The sequence below is a fragment of the Aspergillus homomorphus genome, assembly GCF_003184865.1.
Source record: "Aspergillus homomorphus CBS 101889 unplaced genomic scaffold BO97scaffold_76, whole genome shotgun sequence".
NCBI lineage: Eukaryota > Fungi > Ascomycota > Eurotiomycetes > Eurotiales > Aspergillaceae > Aspergillus > Aspergillus homomorphus.
The window spans coordinates 48,297-70,322 of NW_020291962.1; the positions used below are offsets into that span (position 1 = coordinate 48,297).

At 53.0% G+C, this 22,026-nt stretch overlaps 9 protein-coding genes across 9 annotated transcripts; 5 read left to right on the forward strand and 4 right to left on the reverse strand.

The window, feature by feature from the left end:
- Nucleotides 1-81: 81 nt before the first annotated feature.
- On the reverse strand, nt 82-1,832 carry BO97DRAFT_409287 (putative FAD binding monooxygenase). The gene has a single exon (XM_025696029.1). The coding sequence runs from the start codon at nt 1,766-1,768 to the stop codon at nt 188-190; it is 1,581 nt and encodes a 526-aa protein (XP_025546182.1). The 5' UTR covers nt 1,769-1,832; the 3' UTR covers nt 82-187.
- An 820-nt stretch (nt 1,833-2,652) lies between these two features.
- BO97DRAFT_357449 (cytochrome P450) lies at nt 2,653-4,275 on the reverse strand (the record flags this gene model as incomplete). Its single annotated transcript, XM_025692204.1, has 3 exons — nt 2,653-3,544; nt 3,612-4,046; nt 4,097-4,275. 3 exons carry the CDS (start codon nt 4,273-4,275, stop codon nt 2,653-2,655), a joined length of 1,506 nt encoding a protein of 501 aa, XP_025546183.1.
- Nucleotides 4,276-5,293: 1,018 nt separating this feature from the next.
- Nucleotides 5,294-6,922, forward strand: BO97DRAFT_438736 (uncharacterized protein; the record flags this gene model as incomplete). The annotated part of the gene is made up of 7 exons (XM_025697928.1): nt 5,294-5,477; nt 5,546-5,565; nt 5,639-5,678; nt 5,735-5,805; nt 5,860-6,248; nt 6,325-6,426; nt 6,523-6,922. 7 exons carry the CDS (start codon nt 5,294-5,296, stop codon nt 6,920-6,922), a joined length of 1,206 nt encoding a protein of 401 aa, XP_025546184.1.
- A 1,362-nt stretch (nt 6,923-8,284) lies between these two features.
- On the forward strand, nt 8,285-9,373 carry BO97DRAFT_409288 (class I SAM-dependent methyltransferase). Its single transcript, XM_025696030.1, has one exon. It carries the CDS (start codon nt 8,397-8,399, stop codon nt 9,300-9,302), a length of 906 nt encoding a protein of 301 aa, XP_025546185.1. The 5' UTR covers nt 8,285-8,396; the 3' UTR covers nt 9,303-9,373.
- Nucleotides 9,374-10,451: 1,078 nt separating this feature from the next.
- On the forward strand, nt 10,452-12,410 carry BO97DRAFT_438738 (cytochrome P450; the record flags this gene model as incomplete). The annotated part of the gene is made up of 4 exons (XM_025697929.1): nt 10,452-10,488; nt 10,603-10,755; nt 10,811-12,261; nt 12,327-12,410. 4 exons carry the CDS (start codon nt 10,452-10,454, stop codon nt 12,408-12,410), a joined length of 1,725 nt encoding a protein of 574 aa, XP_025546186.1.
- Nucleotides 12,411-13,074: 664 nt separating this feature from the next.
- Nucleotides 13,075-14,453, reverse strand: BO97DRAFT_418941 (uncharacterized protein; the record flags this gene model as incomplete). Its single annotated transcript, XM_025696541.1, has 4 exons — nt 13,075-13,266; nt 13,303-13,497; nt 13,620-14,180; nt 14,385-14,453. 4 exons carry the CDS (start codon nt 14,451-14,453, stop codon nt 13,075-13,077), a joined length of 1,017 nt encoding a protein of 338 aa, XP_025546187.1.
- Nucleotides 14,454-15,879: 1,426 nt separating this feature from the next.
- BO97DRAFT_357470 (flavin-containing monooxygenase) lies at nt 15,880-17,958 on the forward strand (the record flags this gene model as incomplete). Its single annotated transcript, XM_025692207.1, has 4 exons — nt 15,880-16,179; nt 16,271-16,281; nt 16,344-16,593; nt 16,654-17,958. 4 exons carry the CDS (start codon nt 15,880-15,882, stop codon nt 17,956-17,958), a joined length of 1,866 nt encoding a protein of 621 aa, XP_025546188.1.
- A 138-nt stretch (nt 17,959-18,096) lies between these two features.
- On the reverse strand, nt 18,097-19,700 carry BO97DRAFT_379318 (NAD(P)/FAD-dependent oxidoreductase). Its single transcript, XM_025693159.1, has 2 exons — nt 19,086-19,700; nt 18,097-19,020 (listed from the first exon to the last, which is right to left on the reverse strand). The coding sequence occupies exons 1-2, from the start codon at nt 19,620-19,622 to the stop codon at nt 18,169-18,171; spliced, it is 1,389 nt and encodes a 462-aa protein (XP_025546189.1). The 5' UTR covers nt 19,623-19,700; the 3' UTR covers nt 18,097-18,168.
- A 599-nt stretch (nt 19,701-20,299) lies between these two features.
- BO97DRAFT_481564 (aromatic amino acid and leucine permease) lies at nt 20,300-21,934 on the forward strand (the record flags this gene model as incomplete). Its single annotated transcript, XM_025700826.1, has 1 exon — nt 20,300-21,934. The coding sequence occupies one exon, from the start codon at nt 20,300-20,302 to the stop codon at nt 21,932-21,934; it is 1,635 nt and encodes a 544-aa protein (XP_025546190.1).
- Nucleotides 21,935-22,026: the final 92 nt, after the last annotated feature.

A 22,026-nucleotide genomic window follows, 5' to 3' on the forward strand; every position in this document is an offset into this window, starting at 1 on the left:
CTTTGCTAGACAGTATCTGGTATTTTGAATATATTGTGCGGTGCTTTTGGCTCCCAGGGCGTTCCCGTAACACAAAGGTTTATTTCGTGAGAGTGTGATATATCTAGAAATGAACAAATCTTTGAATGTGCTTGTTAGAGATGAGATGGTAACAAGGTTAGACATATTGGAACGCTTGAACAGAATACTAGGCCAAATCCAGCTTGACATCCCGGAAATAAGTATCAAATCGCCCAGGGTTGCCCGTCACCTCAGCTACTGCCACATACATGTCCGGCCGGATCAAGTATGCTGCGTTGGGTGCGAAACCCGCTCGGCCATACTGAGTCTGCCACGAAAATTGGTGCAGCGGAATGTTCTTCATCTGACACCATTTATCCAGTTTGACTGAAGCTTCTCCATACACGTGAACCTGCCAAGTAATTTCCTTAAGAGAATCAAAATTGTCGACCCCCCCGACTGACACCCATGGTAGTCGATCTCCACCCTCCACGGAACCGGCAGACCCGAAAGATAATAAACTATTTCGGTACTGCAGCTTGGTCTGTGAAAGTCCAAAAAATATACGTCGGCGGACGAAACTGAAATTGACCGCAATTTTCAGGACGAAGGGGATGATGTAACTGCGCAGGATGTTGGCCAGCCAGCTTCTAGCCGATAGTGCGTTGAAGGCCGAATCGGTCGTCTCAACCAGAGTGAGCGCAAAGGCCCGTCGCTCGGCCTCGTAGCTATCCAGCAACGAGGAGTCTGCCCTTCGCTGTAACACAGCAGCCAGCTTCCAAGCAAGGTTAATCGCATCGCCGACTCCCGTGTTCAACCCCTGTCCTCCGACTGGACTATGGATATGGGCAGCATCACCGACGAGAAATGCGCGACCGCGACGGAAAAAATCGGCCACGCGGTGATGTACTCGGTACGTCGTAAACCAGTTGACCCGGTCGATCTTCATCATCTGTTGCATAGCTGGCGTGGCGGTGGCGATATCTTCAAATGTGACGTCCGTGATGTCCTTGTTGGCTTGAATTCGAGCCAATTGCTTTGCATCCACATTGCCGATCAGTCGAGCATGTCGCGTAGAGTCATAGGCCAGAGTGAGAAAAGTTACTTCGCCGTCGAGCTGGACGTGTCCTTCGCCATTAATCGCAGGTCCTTGGCCCTCGATATCGGCCACGAAAAAGACCTGGCCATATGTTTCGCCAGTGAACTTGATTTCTGTCGTGCGCCTCACCGCAGAATGCGCGCCGTCACATCCGATGATATACGCCGCCTCATACGTTTGGATCTCGTTTGTCATTTCGCTCGATTCCAATAGAGGCGTCCGCTTTCTTGGATCCCTGAACCGCGCCACCACTCCGCTATCAGCTTCGACGTAGTCGACCAACTCTAGATTTCGTTCCACCTCCACTCCCACTTCCTTCAACCGCCCTTCCAACAATTTCTCCTGAGAGTCCTGAGGAACAATCAAGATAAACGGATACGGCGTTAGCCCCATGCCGAAGTGGCCGAATGGGATGCGGAACCGATGCACCCCGCGGGTCCAGATATTTGTTGCCCCCAGTGGGTGACCTAGAGCCACCAACTGATCGCCCAGGTCCAGTTGTCGATAGAGTTCGAGGGTGCGAGCATGGACGGCCAATGCGCGAGACGTTGTGGCGGTGCGCTCCGCTCTATCGGTGATGCGGACTTTGATGCCTTGGCGGGTGAGCCACAAGGCCATGACCAGGCCGGTTGGGCCTGCGCCAACGATGAGAACTTCGGTCTTGTTCATGATGCTTGGCTGGTATACATAGACAGTATCGGATTTGTGACATTCACATGGCTTTATATGTCTCTCAGGGTCTTGGCGAAGATAATAGTCAGATCATCATCTGACTGTGAAGAGTCACAAGCGGAGATCTCGACGGTCGGCGGTCGGCTCTCGGCTTTCCGCTGGGACCGATGGGACCGGCGGAACGGCCAACGGGCCTTGTATGCCGGGCGCTGGGGAGTTGAACACCAGTGCAGAATATAAGAGTTCTTGAAGAAGGATTTAGCACATACAACCACAGGGTATTGAGAACAGGGTTTCCTATCCGCTCGGCTGTACTCAAGCCATACGCCGGGAGGTTAGTACTAAGTATCTGGATGGGTGACCACAGCGATTCCCATCTGTTGTATGACGGTGCTCAACATGCGCCCAGGAACACGTGACCTGTTTTACCGAGCCAAGATGGATGCGATATACCATCCCGACCTTCGCGACCACATGGTGCAGATCAATCCGTTGAATTTCCTGAAGCCGTCCCTCGTTGTACGCGATTCTCGAGACGCGTATATCAAAGCTAAACATATTGATTTCTCGCTTTATTTATATCCGGTCGATCGCCGTGTTCTTTCTAAAGGTATGAAAGCCGGGGAGAGCGGAATGGGCCCAGATACGTCAGGATTAACTAGAATCCAACAACTTTGGGGAATATACAGAGAAGAACCTGTATACATTAATACCGAGGTACTATCAGCCTCGCTATTGATCTGAGCTGGGTGGCCAGGAAAAAATGCCGAACAAAAAGAAGAAGAACAAATCCAAGTCTCACAAAAATAACATCACCATGGCATTCCAGAATCTCAATCATACTCTCTCATAAGCATCAGCTATTTAATGCTGATTGTCCGTTACGCAGACATCTTCCCCTCCGTTTTCCGGCAGCGAAATTCAACGTCAAAATCCTCATCGGGCTGCGCGATGGCCACGCCCAAGGGGGAGTTCTTGACCGTCGGCATCACCCATTGACCCCTGCGGGGCTGCAGGTCGAAATTGAGAATGGTACTGGCTGCAAACCCGAGAATCATAGACGTGGCGACATGGCGACCGGGACACAACGTCCGTCCCCCGCCGAAGACCCGGAATCCCACCGGGTTATGACTTCCTTTCCGATCGTTACCAATGTTGTCGCGCACGAACCGGCGGTGATCGAACGAATGCACGTCGTCGCCCCAGACCGTGGGATCGCTGTGCTGGATGATCGCGGGGATCAGGACCATGGCGCCCTTCTTGAAGAGGTACCGGCCATCAATCACTTGATCTTCGATCACTTGGGTAACGGACGTGCCCATAGAGTGCGTGCGCAGGGTCTCCTTGAAGGTGGACGCGAGGATCGGACAAGCTCGCTCCAGGCTCATTAGATCGAGGGTGGGGCGGCCGTCGCTATCCCGCCGTCCAGCCTGTAGGAGGGCAGCATCCAGCTCCTTGCGGCAGTCGTGTAGGATGGTCTGGCTGGAGAAAATGTGGTAGACAAGCCAGAACGTGGCCGGGATTGTATTGCCCAGAAGGGCAATGCTGAAGGCCGCCTGTGTCTTGGCAATGTCCGCGTCTGACAACCCACTCTTGGAGAAGATGTGATATTGGTCGTTGATATATGGTGAGGCTTCCTCGTGCTCGAATCCCCGTTCGCGGTAGTACTGCTCAAAAGACCGAACCACCCTTTCGCGCGCACGAAGCGCCTGCCTCGCGATGATGGACGGGATGCATCCGGTGGTAAGTCGCGTTGCGCCCGATTGATACTTTCTGCTGAAGGGGTTAGCAATAACCGAGGTAAAGGGATTCGCAAATAGTCAGGACCGGGGGTACAAACTTCCAGGCTGTGCGAGTTGCAGGATCTCGGAACGGGCTCTGAGCTCCGTACATGGATTGGGAGGTGGCCATAATGACCTCGTGGGAGATCCATTGATACAGGCCGGTGAACCCGGGAGACTCGACGAATTGGCGGGATTGAGATGAGGTGACGAGCTCCCAGAAACTCGTCCGGATGACCTCTAAACCGGGCCCGGTGGACAGATTGGACAGATTGAAATCATGGAATCTGCGAATGAAGCCGTTCTCCTCATCATCTCCCAGCACTTTGCAACCAGAGTCGCTGGCACCGATCAAGGTGGCCGCAACTCGGGCCAGGATCGGGGAGAAGGAGAGGGTTCGAGGGTGATGCTGCACAGCCGAGATAAGGGAGGTGGAGTTGACCACATACAGCCGTATGCCTGGTAGACGGATCGTGTAGATGGGGAACTGGCTGCTAACTATGTCAGTTGGATTGTGGTCGATAAGAGCTACCTGGAATCTCACCGATGCTTCCTATAGTAGTCGAAGCCCGTCCAGCCCATGCGAAGAATGGGACCGATGAAGGGCATAGACAAGTCAACCGGCGGCGGTTCTCGGCTATCTTGGGTGTAGTCCAGCACCATCCGGAGAAAGACGGACCCGAACAGCAGAAGCAAAACGCAGATGACGAATGTCGAGAGCATGGTGGCTATGATCAATGGCTGGGAATATTCAAGAGCTTGGTATGGATACCTGCTATGGACTCAGTGCAGCTCCTCTTATGTGACAGCTTGTTGACCACCACAGGAAAACGAGATACCAAGCCTTCATACTAGTTTATTTCACCCGGCTTCTAAGCACTAAGCATGCATGATTTTTTTTTCCTTTTCTCTCTATTTTATTTCTAACCTTGTTGTATTTTTTTCTTTTTATTTCACTTTTATTCTTCCCCCCCCTCCCCCGTCTTGCTCTCTGCTAGCGTCCTTCTGGCCACAGGGTGTCTGACAAACATCCAATCATGCATGTACCGCTCGCCGGGTTCCCCTCTTCTCAGCTCACGAGTGATCAATACTTTCTCTCATATCATACAGTAAAGAGAAAGAGAGGAAACAGAAACTATGGTCTATACTCTCTTGTTCATCATATCTCAAGGTCCAAGTGTTATTCAAGCAAGGTTCCGGCCCGAGATCCTTCCAAGCTATGAATTGGAAATCCTACGGAGATTATGGCAAAGCTTGTGGTGATTGATGGTATGGCGGCCCGCGGCCACGAAGCCCGGTCACGAGCACTGCATGTAGTGCGTCGATCACCAGAACAACAATTATGTACATGTGCAGTACGTACCATCCTTGGGGGCCCGGCCAAATTACAACCACCCACCCCACTTTCTCTGCCTTGCCAGCCTCCTGCAACCCAGCGGATGTTTGTGCCCCAAACACGCCTACCTTCCTACCTTGACTGGTAGACATTTGTCGTGCCGCCCGCGTTTGCCGGCTGTATGAAGACACAAACATTACTGTACCTAGATCAGAGTGTGGTGGCGGAGTATCTGAAAACCATTCGACAAAATCCAACAGAGACTACGAGAATACGAGACTACTGGGGGCCAGTTTCTCCAACTCATCCTTCGATGGATTATAACAAGTCCGACACTCTTCCTTTCTCGCCTGAACACCACGTTTTCGCAGACCCTTCTTAGCATCCAGCGCCAGTCGATCGATCATGGACCTTTCCAAAATTCCCATGTCGCAACCCCCGCCGGGGCAAGTGACCAATTTCGTGGACCCTGTGTCCATCTCTTGGGCCGGGCGGCTGGCGATTTGGCTGACCCTGCCAATCATGGCTATCGCCTTTGTGCTCCGGGCTTATGTCCGTCTAAAGACAAAGCAAGTCGGAATAGACGACTGTAAGTTACTCCCCAAGTTTTCGACTCATTGCGATCGAATATGTAGACTGATTCTGGCTCCGTCGCAGATCTTCTGGTTCTTGGCGCCGTGAGCATCCTTTCCCGTATCATTTAATCTAATAGATCTCTCTTTCTGATGAAACCCATCTTTCTTACCTAAGGTCGGCGCTGCTTCATTCTGTGGAACTCTCATTCCGGTTTGTACGTCGTCCCTTGCGATATGACTTGCCGGATCTGAGTTGCTCATTTTGAAACAGTCCTCAAGGATGTCTGGGGTCGTCATGCATGGGATATCCCCGTTTCCTCAATCGTCCCGTGGTTTTTCAAGGCATGAAGATTCATCTGGCGTTATTTGATTATCGTGCAGCCCTGACCGAAGTAGTACTCGGTAACGGCGGGGTGTCTGTACAACATCAGCGCCATGTTCACCAAGGTTTCAATCCTCGCATTCTACCTGCGCATCTTCTCGCCCTCGCGCCGCGCCCGAGCCCTCATCTGGAGCGGAGTTGCCCTTATTACTTTGGGGTACATGACGCTGACCATTGCCATGCTGGCCTGGATGGTCCCACGTCGGGGTGATGGGGGCTGGGGGTCGACAGCCAATACCTCACGGATGAACATTGCCTCTCGACAGCTTGACTTCACGCAGGGCATCTTTAGTGTGGTGTCTGACTTCTATGTCATGACCATCCCCACGGGCATCATCTTCCGCCTGAACATGAAAAAGCAGAGGAGGCTGGGTGTAGCATGTATCTTCCTGATTGGTTTCATGTAAGTTGATGGATTGCGATACTATCGAGCCCGTCCGGACTTTGTCGCTAAGACTGACCCATTCGCCGTCTACCAGATCGCTTGGCTGCTCGATAGCCGGTACAGTCCTCCGCTATCACGCCATGGTTTTCACTGTGGAAGACAACCGGTGGCTCTCCGTCAAATTCGAAGCACTGTGGTAAGGAACATAGTTTGCTTCCCTACGGAGTCTTACCCCTCCTTCCCTGCTTGGAGTTGTCCCAGTTCTGACCTGTGGTTTTTTTTTCTTCCTCAGTGTGGTCGAGCTCAACATCGGCATTCTCTGCGCCTGTGTCCCAGTACTTTTCGTCGTGTTGCGCACCTGGATGCAGCGAACCGAGTCTGGGTTTGTGTACCTCAAAAAACGGCTGACGACGTCTCGGGCGAGCAAGTCGACGGTGGCCCTGAGCGAGCCGCCGCAGAAACCCAGCGTCTCCCTCGACATTCCGACCGGCACCTTGTCAGGGCTGAAGTCGATCTTCCGCAATACGAAGCCGACGGACCCGGAAGAAGTCAAATCGGGAATCCAGGTCTCGCGTTATTATGAGCTCCAGTCAATTGATGTCGACTATCATGCGCAGATCAGGGGCGATTCGGCTAGCGGGAGGAACCCGTCATTCACGGGCGTTAAGGGAGAGGCTCGAGCGGGTGTTTAGGACTGGGACATTCTGACAATCCGTCATGACTTGACTGTTTGTATAACGTTATTCGCACTGATGCTTAGTTCATCCATACGGTATCTGGCAAGGTTATAATAGCACGTGATCTAACACCGAGGGACAAGAAAGGTCCATGTACATCTCGCAGAGACTTTGAGTCCTGTACGGAGTAAATGTGTGTGTGTATGTGTGTGTGTAGTGTGAGGCAAGCCACAAGTGGCCGGTGTGAAGTCGTGACAGTAGGTAGGCACGATTTCTTAGCAGTATACCATAGAGTCTTCAAGCTTGGATTGATAGCAATCCCTTGTAAATCTGTCGGAGATGCCCTCCTTTTTCAATATCGCCTGTTTTTGCTCCCATTGCTTCATAATTTTCTGCCGGATGAAAATCCTCTCGCGGGACACCGGTTATTGGAAGAGATGTTCTTTCTCACTGCTAACTGCTCCCTTTGCCAGATCATCCACTCTATTTTTCCCGAGTTTGTTGCAGTATCCTGGGGCCCATAGGAGTTAGACGAGAATACCTAGCAGTACCCGTACCTGAACCTTGTTTGCGGCTTGGAGAATAGCCACTACCCGCTGTCCCGATTGATTCCGCGAACAAGAACTTACTTGGAGTACCTTACTGACATGCTGTTATCTACTTAGGATTGTTGCAGGTCTACCAGAGTCCACAGTCGCTGGATGCCGTGGGGCTATCTGATAAATCAGGGTGATAGCGTAGACTCTTGCCGTAAGCTACGCAGCATACACCGACTAATGTTCCATCGAAGCAATGTTTACTTGTGGCGATGCAATGATTTTCTGATCATGGTCTAGGGCGACCGCTGCAGCTCTTACCTAGTGCCTAGCTAGGTACAGTACCTAGTACGTAGTTGCTTTGTTATGATGCATCTGAGAAGTGGACGGAGTAGGTATGGATACTCGATGAGGTAGAATGGCCTGATTTGATTGTTGGGGCCAAAGTGAGTCATGGATGGCTTCAAGGTCCAGGGCACCTAGGTTGGTTGATTGCCAAACTTGTTTGCGTTGCTTTGTTTTCTGGATGTAACCTCAACCCTTGGCCTAAGTGAGATGATTCACTAGGGAATCGGGGAATCGGGGCTAAGCATATGCCGGCCCAAAGTACCGTAGATAGTAAAGTAAGCACTTGGCCAACTGACGCTTTAGTATAGTTTGCACTAACTCCAGGCTGGGGCTGTGGCATTTGATGCATTAGTCTTATTAGCCAGCAGCAGTAAGCCTAACGAACCAATCATAGGCCTTACCTGTCCCCTCCTCCATTTTCTTTGTCTGTCTGTTTACAATTTTACCTAACCTTACCTAGTATCACTTCTGTCTTTCTTCTCTTTCTATCCAGGTATCGGCAGATGAATACTTAAAAAGACAGACATCCAGCGACAGAAACCACTTTTCTTCTTTTTTTCTTCATCCTCCACCCTCTCTCTTCTTAATCATCCACATCAATCAAGATGACTGCCTCTTCTCACGTCGAGAACTACGACCAGTCCACGTACTGGACTGCTCCTGCCCGCAACTTCCGGTCCTCTGCTCGCCTGCACCTGCAGCACTTCCTGTACCAAAACACCCTCGGCTATCTCTTGGAGCCCTTCGTTGAGAAGGCCGTGACTGCCGCGCAGCAGCCACTCAAAATCGCTGACCTCGCCTGTGGTAACGGGATCTGGCTGACCGAGCTGCACACCCAGCTGGCGAAGAATAATGTCACCGCCCAGCTCGATGGCTTCGATATCAACCCCGTCAACTTCCCGGCCGCTGTCTACCTACCCGCTGGCGTTTCACTGCAGCAGCTCGATATTCTCGCTACACCACTTCCTGCCAAGCTCCTGGGTACCTATGATGTCGTCCATATTCGCGCCTTCGCCAGCCTAGTGGGCCCGGACTCTGACCTTACCCCGATTCTGACTGTAGCCTCCTCTCTTCTCAAACCCGGCGGCTACCTCCAGTGGGAGGAAAACCGCGGGGACCTCTTTCTCGTCGAGGCACCGACTCCAGAAGTTTCTAAGACTGCCTGCGAACGTGTTTCCCAAGTACTTCAGGGTGGGCTCAAAGCAAAGGGAATCAGTAACGCCTGGGTGGATACACTTGATACCCAGTTGATGCAGTTCGGTCTTCAAGAAACACGTCGTCTGGCCCATCATAAGCGCCCGCAGGATTATAAGGGCTGGACTGAGGATTACCTCATGGTATGGGAAGAACTGGCTGCTTTGTTTCCGCCCAAGGCTGATTCTCCTGATGCGCCTCTCTCTCGCGAGGCCTGGGTTGCTATGTTTACCGCCGCTGTTAAGGAGACAGAACAAGGCGTCGTCGTGCATCAGCGCCAGATTGTGACAGCGGTTGGGCAGAAGCCGCTTGCTTGAAACACTTTCTTGTGTTAGAAAGACAAAGAAAAATACTTCTGTATCTAGACTTAAACCCGGTCGGATTGTATGCAAATTGAGGTTTTCATAAGGACTATTCTCAAGGCCATGATCGTAGATAGGTATGCGAAGGGCTGACCTAACAATAACGTATCTTAGAGGCTACCTGTATACTCTAGTAACACTTGATGATTTCTGCTGACCACGGATGCAAGCGTCGTTGATATTAGCGGTTTTGGCAGGGAAAAGTATAAAGCCTAGGTAACTCGTTGATTTGGTTGCTAAGGAACTATCTACACAATTTCACATTGCTTACATTCTCTGCGGGTCATGCGACCCCGTGATCCACGCTTCCAGACGTCGACAGTTGTCAACCGCAAAGGTTCAGAAATTGTCTCACTGCCTGCCAGAGCAGAACCGTACAACTTCCTCAGAGCCTGCTTAGGTGAGAACCCCCACCTTTTCACTAACTGTCTGGTCTCTCTTGGTACGGCTTACAGACCACTGCATTCATCAAACACCGGGCTTGAAAAAAGAAAGGGAAAAAAAAAAACCATTTCACCTCATTTGCCCTATCACATGAGTGACTCAGGCTAAGTACATAGCTTAGAATTAGTCCCCTGAGAAGTTGGGGAGGAAGGAGGGGGAGGGGGGGGGTGGCGGCATTGACCATTACCGAAACCGGGCAAATGCATGTGCACCGATCAAGGCGTCGTTTTTAGCATACGGTAAGTCTCTAATTATTCTGTAGCTAGCCCTTAGACTACCGAGAAGGGTCATTAAGTTTGTGCGTCCCAATCCACACACTATCTTAGTGTATCTCAACTCTCGTCCAAGGAGTGAGTGTTGTGCACGGGTACCCGAGTTGCAAACGTCAGATTATCCAATTTAGTAACAGCTAAATCGTTCCAATTCCACTTTGGACCGGTCTCCGAGCCTCCCACTCACCTCGCCAACCTGCTTCATGCTTCTCTGCACGCCAATGTAAGCTCGGTGTTTGCTCACAAACAAGACCTACCAGCATCCAGTTTTCACTTTCTCTCGGCATATTTTCCGCCCAGTACAATTTTTGGTTGAGAGGTACACATTATACTGGTATGGCACTTGTATCAGCCTGTCCGATGGAGAGGACATCCCTGGCCTCCTCTAATGATCCAGTCCACCCCCTCACGCTATAGCTCTGAGTGTGTGTAAATCCGTCTACTTAAGTAGTCGCGCATAGCGAATATTCCTCAAAGTAACGCTTTCCCTGCAAGGCAGTTGCAAATCCATAATGTTGTTGCTTTTCTTCTCACAACAGCTTTCTTGGCTTCGGTGTGGATCTTCCGCCGGGTCTGGTACGAACGCTTCCTCAGATATGCCCACTTCCCCCAACTGCCCTCGTCTCTGCTCTGGGGCCACCTGAAGATCTATCATGAGATCACGCAGCGCGGGCTCCTCGACCGCGATCATGGTAAATTGTAACGAAGCCCTTGTATTGTATTCTGTAACTAATATTATATGGGCAGACCACATCTTCTCCCAGATCCATGAAACGCTGGGACGGCCACCGGTGATCCTGTTTGATTATCGGCCGATCTGCCGGCCGGTGCTGGTGATCGCTAGCCACGAAGTGGCCGAGCAAATCTCGCGGTCCAGCAAGCAGTTCCGCTTCAGCGTGCCGAAACTGGGCCTGGGCTTCCTGGAGCCCGTCATCGGACACACCTCGATCCTGTCCGCCGAGGGCGAGGACTGGAAGGCATTGCGCAAGACATTCAACCCCTGGTTCTCCCTCCAGCACCTGCTGTCCCTCATGCCCACCATCCTGGAGCAGACGACAGGCTTCGTCAAGCAACTGGACGCCCTCGCCGCCACTGGGGGCGCCGCCTCCCTGGTCACCCTCACCACGAACCTCATGTACGACATTATCGGCGCCGCCATCTTTGATGTGGATCTGGATGCCCAGCACCTGGACCCGCGCCACCAGGGAGACCTGGTGCCCGCTTTCAACCATCTCATTGACGCCTACTGGGACGACAAGATCCATCTACCCTGGTTCTTCAACCCGGTCAACGCTTTCAAGCGCCGTCGCCGCGGCGCCCGCGTCCATCGCCTCCTACAATCCATCGTCCGGCGCAAGCATGCGGAGCTGCAGTGGCAGCAGCAGGCTGCTTCGGCATCGGCAGCTGAAAAGGCCCCGCAACTGCCGCCCAGCATCATTGCCCTCGGCCTCCAGCAGGCGGGGGACAACCTGACGCCCGCCCTACTAGACCAGACCTGCGACCAGCTCGGCACCTTCCTGCTAGGCGGCCACGACTCGCCCAGCGCGACGCTCGCGTGGGCTCTATACGAGCTGTCGCGCACGCCGCGCGCGCAAGCAGCCGTACGCGCCGAACTCGACTCCCTCTTCGGGCCGGACAGCGACGCGGTGGCCGTCCACGCAGCGCTAGCATCACCAGCAGAGGGCCCCGATCTCCTGCGCCGCATGGTCTATCTCGAGGCCGTGCTCAAGGAAACGCTGCGGCTGCACACGCCGGCGTCTACGGCGCGGTACGCCGCCCCGGACTCCGGACTCGTCGTGCGCATCCCGCCAAACACCACGAGCACATCAGAGCAGGGAGACGAGTTATGCCTTGACGACCTCATTCTCTACAACTGCAACGCCATCATCCATAGCGACCCCGCCGTCTTCGGGCCCAGCGCCAACGAGTTCCGACCGGAGCGGTGGCTTGTGGCGGACGACGACAAAGCAAATAACCCAGCGATCCCCGCGAGCGCGTGGCGCCCGTACGAACGGGGCCCGCGCGCTTGCATCGGCCAGGAGTTCGCGCGCATTGCGATGCGCGTCATTCTGGCCGTCGTGGCGAGGCAGTATGAGTTCACCAAGGTGGGGCTGGGCGCGGTGGTGCGCGAGGCCACGACCGGGCGGCCGGTTCTGCGGCCCGATGGGCAATTCAAGGTCGAGTCGCAGGTGTACACGGTGGGTGTTGCCTCTTCTTCCAACGGGAAGTCATGAGGGGGTGGCTTGGGCTAACGATGCGGCAGACACGACAGATCACCGCTAGACCGGTTGATGGGTTGATGATGACAGTCAGACGAGTTGCACAAACACATAAAGGACGTTTGTAGGTGGGATGGGAGAACGGATTATACGGTCGTGGCGTTGTTGAGTGCAGTCAAGACTATTTGAATGTGCTCGCGGGCGGAATGAATACTCGCGCGTACCGATCGCTACGCTTGTCCTCTGGCAGCATGGTTGCAGTCGGAGGTGCGGGCAGGCGATATCCCAGGCGTTGCTTTGGAGTCAACAGGTTAATGCCATCCGATAAATTCTGATACCGAAATCACACTGTAATTCAGAGGAACAAGGCAGCAATGATCTCACGCCCGGAAATGCTGAAACCTTCCGTCCTAGAGCAGATCTTCATCAAGTCCTAGTGGCGACCTGGTCAATCACCATATCTCGAGGTGTTTGAGTAGCCGTAAAAGTTACCTGGATAGAACTGAGTTGACAGTGGATGATTTGAAACCGGCGCAGCGTGACTTTCTGAGAGTTAGGCTGGGGCTGACAGGATAGAATCCGGCATGGATGCGTGGCCATACTCCGTTACATCTCAAGATAGTAGTATTGCGTTGAGAATGTACAATAAAGCCTCGATCGCCACTCGAGCAAGCATCTGAGCTATCTAAGCAGTAGATGCGCTAATGCTATTTGTCAAATGACAGTTAATTAGTGGAATAGCATGCAAACACAAAAAAAGATAAAGCGAAGGCATCTCATACAACGAGCACCTCACGCCCCTCTTTTCTCACACGCAATCATTCGCTTAAGCGCCAATTTCACCTGCCGTCGAATCTCCATATCAAATCGGTCATCCTCCCCGGAATCGATGGGTGCAAACAGCTGCTTCCACAGACCGCACCGCTCCATACTCCACATCTGCCTCCCGATCTTGGTAATTCTGCCCCTTTTCCTATACTCTGCCTAGACATACTCGCTGTGTAATAGGATCCACTATACCCCCGCAAACAGATTGCAAGCAATGCCAAGTGTATCCTTCCGAGAGTAAAACCGACCGCCAGGTATGGTATTATCCAGTGAATAGAGAATCCAGCACTCCAAGAGACCCAGCGCTGTGATACGGGCAATTGCGGACTGGAAGTTAAGCCACCGGAGGTGTTCCTTGTCGTTTTTCAGATCGCTTCCGGCTCTTCTCTTGTGTCGTGTGCAGTTGTGGCCGCAAGCTTTGGACAAGGTGGTTAGCAGCGTGGGACTTGGTGTCAAGAATAACGGAAAGACAAGAAGACAGAGAAAATGAAAAGGGAAGAGAAACGTACGTGGAACCTCCCGTCGAAAGGCGGTTGCAGTGCCACGCCAGTCCTTGCCCAGTGGCCACAGCTGGAACTTCTGGAATGGCTCCTCTTTTCCTTCGTTCTCGTCGAGCCCCAGGTACAACACATTATGTATATGTTCATGGCGCGCAGCGCCTCGAGAAACAAAATAATCCGGTCTTGCGCCGGGTGGCCGGGCGGGAAGGCACCGCACAGAATTGCAATCCTTTGGAAAATAAGCTCGACATGACTCTCAGGCGATGACGCGATGTCACGAATATGCTTGACGCCTCTGGCGGTCTCTTCGGGCGTGAGTTGGTAAGGCTTTGGTCGGGTGCATAATAATTTATATTTCGAGGTGAAGTGTTGCATCAATACAGTATCGACTTGGTGCGCAGCTTGAGACGGATAAGCTTCTCCTTTGACCAGGCTGACAAGGATATTCTTGTAGGCGAGGTCCTCTGCGTCGTCCCATTCTGAGTAGAGGTTAAAGGGGTAGAAAATCGGGGTTCGAGCAGGCCCAAGTCTTTGTTGTCCATCTTGATATTCTCTATTGAAGTGAGTGTTCTATAAAGAGAGCAGGAAGGTGAGAGAAGCGCGAGGGAAGGGATAGTTGAGAGCAAGAGAGGGTTGGCTGAGAGGTACTTGAGAAAGACAGCAGTGGTGGAAACGCTGGCGGACACAAGTCATTCATTCACTTTAAGGACAAGTTCTAATTTTCCTAATAGCCTCCCGACTGCACCCTCGATAGGCTTTTATGTCGTGTCATACCCGTGTTGCGTACTCGTCGTGGCTGCTTATTCTGCGATTCAAATGGACGCGCCGCACCCCGCCCTCCATTCTGACATCACGATCACTTTCGCAACAGAAAAGGCAATACAAGGCATCTACTCGCCATACGGCATCGAACGGCAGTTTCTGCCCCAGCTAGTCGACGAATTTCGTTCGCGACGCTCGCCTTGCTGCACGGGATGGACAATTTGGCAATGCTTGGTGTGCTCTTGCTGGGCCTGGATAATGCGCTAGATCCAATCGAATTATTCCACATCAGTGCACTCTGAACGACTACGATACCTTGAGGGTCGTGCAGCAGCTAAGAACTTCCGGTGTTGAGGAGCTATAGAGGCCGAGATACTGTTGCCCAACTGGATTGAACGTGCAAACAAAGCGGGAAGAATAGGTGAATATAGTGAAATCCGAAGAGAGCTGGGACACGCCCCGGAATTAAGTAAATGAAGCTTTTACCCGTGCGCAGGAGTACTCAGCTAAGTGATATCTCGTATGGTATCAGCGTCATACACCCTCAACTCTTGTGGACTCTATTTTGTACAATAAGTTCGCCTACAGAATTTCAACTAGAATTTGGAAGTTCTTTCCTGTTGTGCTCGAATCAATCAAAGGAGACTTAAGACCCATAAAAGCCTGAGATGCTTGATTGTCCGTACCGATAATCCACACATTTGCTCACGGCCCGGGAGCTGACTCGCGCACTTGCCGACTGGCCTGCGTACTTCTCCTCGCTACACGTCCGGTAGCACAGGGTGAGTTGAACCTGAGAGCAGAATGGCAGCATATCATGGGCTATCGTAATCGTTATTATCCCTTCTGAGTCTAGACCATAGACCACCCGATAATTAGAGTTACTGTGCGACAAGAAGGACGAAGATAGGAGTGGAAGAAAAGACTTTTCGCTTATGTAGTTTCTACCGGAAGACAGATCCGCATTCGCCTGGTAATGATTCTCGTATCTCGACGCTGCCGGAAACCGCCACCCGTCTCAGGCGGTCTCTCCAAGGTTAAGGACGTTAAGCTTGCTGTGCTTACATTTGCTGGGCTTATCCCTCACCTTCAAGGTTATCGTGACCAGCGGGAAAAATGACGCTGGAAAGCACCCGATGAGCGAACAAAGGCCCGGGAGCGGTGACCCCAAACCTGACTTTTCATTGCGCGATCTGCTTTTAAGTCGTATTGGTACGGCACCGTACAGAGAACAATAGGACTGTAACAAAAACAATACCTCACGACTGCCATAACCCACAGGTTAAGGCGACGCGCCTATTGTGTCCCTCAAGATGTCTATTATCCTCCATCGCAGCTGGTATGTCCAATACTAAATCCTGTAAGTAATCTACTGGCCGGGAAGCTTAATCGAAAGTAAATCAAATAGGCTCAACTGATGATCTTGAAGCCATGCTTCCTACATACAACCTTGAACCCCAACATATCACAATCAGCACCAAACGCGAACTACGTTCTATTACGCAAAATGATCAAGTCCGTAGAATCAGTCGCGCAGGAGTTCCTTACCCCACAGCAACGATGTCTCAAGACCCCAAACCCCGTGAAATCCAAGCCCGTGGTGGTGGACAAAGGAACAACTCCGACCCCTGTCGAGGCTGCGACAACACAACCACGATTTTGCATCGAGGAGCATCCAGGCGATCAGCCACGGCAAATCAGGGTCGGGGTCGTCGGGGCAGGGATATCGGGCATAACAGCAGGGATTCTGCTGCCCGCAAAGGTGCCGGGCATCAATCTCACCATCCTGGAGAAGAATGCGGATGTCGTAAGCTTTCCCCCTTTCCCTCTTGATCCCTCCTCTTCCTTGTAGCCTTCTTGATCTCCGTTAACCATGATTATGAACTTGGTGATATTAGGGTGGTGCATGGTACGTTAAGTATTCGTTCTGTTTGCTCATTGACTTCGGTTCCTGACTGTGCTGTTGTGCAGGTTTGAAAACACGTACCCCGGGGTGCGCTGCGACGTGCCCGCCCATGTCTACCAGTCCGGGTTCGCGCCCAACACGCAGTGGAAAGAAGAGTTCGCGCAAGGCACCGAGATCCGCCAGTACTGGCAGGATATTGCTCGTCGGTACGAGGTATACAAGTACCTGCGTCTGCAGCGCAAAGTCTTGAGAGCTGAATGGCAGCCGAACGAGGCTCAATGGAAAGTCACGATCCAAGACCTTCGTAACGACAAGGTGACGACTGATCCCTGAATGAGACTGTCCTCTACTCTGTCGCTAAGCGTCCGAGAACAGATATACAGCGAGAACTTCGACATCTTCATCACCGCGCTCGGGTACTTCAACACCTGGCGCATCCCTGAGTTCCAAGATATGGACAAGTTCCAAGGCACCATTTTCCACTCCTCCGACTGGGACCATAGTGTTCCCCTCGACGGCAAGCGCATCGCGCTCATTGGCAACGGCGCGTCCGGCATTCAGATTCTCCCCGAGATCCAACCCGTTGCCGCCCAAGTCGACCACTACGCCCGCAGCCGCACCTGGATCGTGCACCCACCAAACGTAGAGGGCGACTGGCAGCGCGGACTCTTCACCGCCGAAAAACTTGAATCCTTCCGCGACCCACAGACCTACCTCCAGTACCGCAAGGAGAAGGAAGCCGAGTTCTTCCGCGGGTTCGCGACGTGCTTCCAGAACTCGCCCGAGAACGACTTCCTGCGGCAGATGTGGACAGCGTCAATGCTGCAGCGCGTCGAGAACAACACCACCCTGCTCAACGACCTGATCCCAGACTTCCCGCCGTGCTGTCGCCGTCCGACCCCCGGCCCGGGGTACCTGGAGGCGCTGATCAAGCCGAACGTGGAGCTGATCCGGTCGGGGATCGAGCGCTTCGCGCGCGATGGGATCCTAGCGGCCGACGGGGTGGAGCGGAAGGCGGAGATAGTCATCTGCGCGACGGGCGCTAATTCGGATCTCGTGCCGCCGTTCCCGATCATTGGCGCGGCGGGGCTCGATCTGCGGGCGGCGTGGGGAGCGGACGGCGGGCTGTATGGCTTTCCGTACACGTATCTGGGGATGGCGACGCCGGGGTTCCCCAACGCGCTGTGGCTGGGCGGGCCCCATGTGGTCGGCCCCAGCGGGACGGTGCCCAACTGCATGGAGAATCAGGTCACCTACATCGCGAAGATGATTCGCAAGGTTCGGGGCCAGGGGATCCGCACGTTTGTCCCTGCCAAAAAAGCAGCGGACGATTTCCTCGAGTATTGTCTTGCGTTCTTCCCACGCACGGTGTGGACAGGGAACGATGACTTGACGCCAGGGAAGGCGAATTGTCGGTCGTGGATGAACGGTGGGAGGCCTAATGGCTTCGTGCATGGGCTTTTCCCGGGGAGTGCGAGTCTGGCGAATTACGCTCGACGCGACCCGAGGTGGGAGGATTGGGAGTACACGTATACGAATCCGAGTGGGAATAGGTTCGCCTACTTGGGAAATGGTTGGACGACGAGGGAGATGCAGCCGGATGCGGACTTGACACCACATCTGAAACAACAGGATCATATTGATTTGAAGTCCTATTTGGAGGGATGGTGGGATGTTTGAGGTTGAGAGTGTGGATCAATCTGGCTATGAATGATATCGATACCAATGCCAGCTAGTATCCGGCGGTTGGGTCAGCCATGGCTTGTCTATAGACTCAGTTTGGATATTTTTTAGTCATCAAAGTTTATCGAGAAAGCAGCCGTCACTCATCGGATTATCTCTACAACATGAAAGTTTATATACAAATACCCTTTTGATGGTCATACTCAATCAAGGCTTGGTCGAAGGGAAGTTGCCCGTCCCTAGAATATCTCCATCATCCTCCGAGCCGTTCATAGCGCGATCGATCCGGAATTGGGTCGTCTTGAACAGACGCGGCATACTCGTCTCCTCGAACGGGATTTTCTGCACCATCATCCGTGCCAATTCCTGCGCAGCCCGCCAGATGACGGGCATTCCATGCCCATTGAACCCAGCGAGGATGTACTGGCCATCCTTACCGGGCACTGCACCGACATGCGGGTTGGAATCATACGAATATCCCATGACGCCCGTCCAGATCTGGTCTACCTTGGCGCCGCTATTCTCCCATCCCCGGTACGTTCGCTGCATGTAGCCATCGTAATAGTCCTTGGCAGACTCGATGAGCACGCTGTCGTCGACATTATTATACCACTGCTCTTTGAAGGGGCGGAACTTGGACGACGCGCCTCCCACGATGATACTACCATCTGCGCGGGGGATCAGGTAGGAGAGGGTGTTATCTTCGGTGCGGTTGATGTAGGAGTTGTTGAGGAGCGGGGCAGTCGTGCCCTCGGGCACTGTGATTCGACAGCAGATCCCCTTGCACGGGACGATGTTTTTCGTGTACTCGGGCAGTAAGCCTGCGACGTAAGCGTTATTGGCGTGAATGACAGTGGAGGCATGCATGCTGCCGCGCGGGGTTTGGATGGTGAAGCCGCCTTGAGGTGCGGGGGTGATCGACTGAGCCGGGGTAAACGTCTGCAAGTTGACCTTGCCCGAGGCTAGGGCGGTTTTCAGAAGGTGCAGGATGAATTTGTATGGCCACATCATTCCCGCCGTAAAAGAGGCACAGACTTTGGCTCCCTTAACCCCGCAAATCTGTGCTGGGTGGTCAGTCCATCTGATCAACTGAAGGGGTTGCTACTGGTGTTGGTGGTACTCACACCCTCTACATCCTTGCCGGTGTAAAAGACCACGTCATTCATATAGTCGAGGTTGAGCGATTTCATACGGTCATAGACGGCTTTGGCTTTCTGGGCAGCCTCCTCATTGCACCAAACATCGATAGACCGCGCTAGAGTGAAGTCACAATCAATCTGCTCGTCCTCGATCACTTTTTTCATTGCGTGGATGTGGGAAATTTCAAACTCTGCAATCTCTGCACCGGCGCGGACGCCCGCCCGGTCAATATAAGTCGGAATGTGGCCGTAGAAGTCGGGGCGCAGATGCCCTCCATTGCGACCGGTTGCACCTGAGCAGGCACCTCGGGCCTCGAGAATGGTGATGGTCTTGATGGCTTCTCCATGGTCGCGAAGCAGATGGTAGGCGGTGCTCGTGCCAGCGTACCCAGCGCCAATGATCACGATGTCGGACTGCTCTGGCAGCTGTTCAGTAGACCGGTGATTGTGCATTTCATGGGGCTGGTTTTGCCAAAAGCACTCTCCAGGGTTGGGGCCAGGAAAGCAGTTGGATGAGGTCATGGTGCGAAGAAATTGACTGGACTTGTAAGCTATGGTTGCGGTGTTGTTGTGGTGGTTCAGGTTATCGCGCGCGCTCCGTGCACCCTTTTTAAAAAGGGGTCGGCGACAAGAGACTCGGGAGCTTATCGGCTTACAGTGGGATGAAATTAGTATGCACCCCCGCCTCGGAAGGAGTTCGGCATTTTCCCTAATCAAGTCTAGCCTATGGTTATTCTGCCAGCTTCTTTCCATATATCTAAGGCGGTGTGTGGGCGCTGCAGGAAGGCGGTATCTCTAGAACCTAACCTTGGGGGAGAGGGGGGAGGGGGGAGGGGCTGCAAATTAATTTTCTGCGACTGTATCAGCAGACTGCCTCTGCCAGTCTTATCGCGTCGATTTTCTTATCGGTCAATCGGTCTCGGTCGCTGAATCGCGCGGCGGGCCGTCCCCGAATAGGTAATTGGAGCCGGTCCTAATCGGCTGATAAGCGTCTAAGCAGTACGTAGCAAACACAACAGCGGTCACTCATAGTAGATCTTCACCATGCTGGCTAGCTTCATGTTGGACCAACAAGAAAACTTTGATTGCCAATGCGGGGTATTGGGCATCAGCATGAAAATACAAAATGGTGCCATCCAAACTCTTGACCATTGGTGTGAATCGTGGCTTCTGTTTCTCTTTCACAATCTTCCTTCGCCATGGATATTTCCGCTCCCTCGGAGAAAAAGCCGTCCTATCAGCAAGCCGACGAAAAGTGCGATGGGGACCTTGAGGCCACTGCGCCCGGCCATCTGGATGAGGCCCGAGATTTCCATCAGGGGCTGCATCAGCGCCACATTCAGATGATCGCTCTGGCAGGGACGATCGGGACTGGGTTGTTCTTGAGTTCCGGACGAGCAATTGCCCACGCAGGTCCCTTGGGCGCCTTTTTGGCGTATTCGATCATCGGCGGGGCGGTCTTCAGTGTGGTGGCAGCGGTAGGCGAAATGGGCAGTCTTGTCCCACTTCAGGGTGGAGTCATTCGGTATGCAGAGCTGTTCGTCGATCCAGCCCTCTCGTTCGCCAATGGATGGAACCAGGTCTATTCCTACTTCGTGTCTATCCCATCAGAGATCGTCGCCGCTGCCGTGGTCATCGAATTCTGGACCACCATCAACAATGCTATCTGGATCACCGTCTTTGGCTTGCTCATGCTGATCACCGCCTTGGTGTTTGTGCGCGTCTACGGCGAGCTCGAGTTCGGCTTCTCGATCCTCAAAATTATGCTTGTTATCGGAATCAATCTCATGGCGCTAGTCATTACTTGTGGTGGTGGCCCAAACCATACCAGCATTGGGTTCCGGTACTGGCGCGATCCTGGGCCGTTTGTGCAATATCTCGGGATTGGAGGATCTCTAGGACGATTTCTGGGTTTCTGGACGTCTCTGAACAGTGCCCTTTATTCTTACAGCGGCATAGAGAACATCACAGTCGCGGCTGCGGAAACACGTTCCCCACGTCACGCCATCCCCATGGCCGCCCGTCGCATCTTTGTCCGGATCCTGCTCTTCTACGTCTTGACTATCTTCATGATCGGGCTCGTTGTTCCCTCCAACGACCCTAATCTTTTGGGTTCCTCTGGAACTGCGTCTGAGTCGCCGTTTGTAATTGCCGCTCGGACTGCCGGAATCAAAGTCATTCCATCCATCATCAATGCGGTGGTGCTCACCTCCGCCTGGTCCTCCGGCAACTCGAACATGCTGGGCGGCTCGCGCATTATGTATGCGATGGCGGCAGAAGGTCATGCACCGAAGTGCTTCATGCGCATCAATCGCTTCGGCATTCCGTATGTATCCGTGACGCTCCTGGGTATCTTCATGGCGTTGGGCTATATGACGCTCTCGAGTTCTGCCAGTACCGTCTTCACCTGGCTACAGGATATCGTATCAATCTCCACCTTGGTCAACTGGGGATGTATCTGCATTGTGTATCTTCGATTTCTGTACGCATGCAAGAGGCAGGGGATTGATCGGCACAAGGAGTTGCCATGGACTGCGCCTTTCCAGCCGTGGGGTACGTGGTTCTCGCTAGGTCTTTTCAGCATCCTGTTCCTGACAGGCGGCTATCAAACGTTTATCCACGGCCACTGGTCCACGGAGACATTCATCTCATCGTATCTGAATGTGCCAATCATTTTCACACTGTACTTCGGCTACAAGCTCTGGGCAAAGAGCAAGATTATCGGGTTGGACGATGTGCCCATCCGGCCTTTCATTGATCGCTACCAAGCCAATCCAGATCCGGAGCCAGTGCCGAAACGCGGGCTCAGCCGGCTAAACTTTCTATGGGGTTGATATTTTATGCTTGGTTCTCTGTATGGGTTGGTTGTGCTATGACTGTCATCTCTGTATTGTAACGATTTAGCTAGCTTGTTCATGTAGCATAG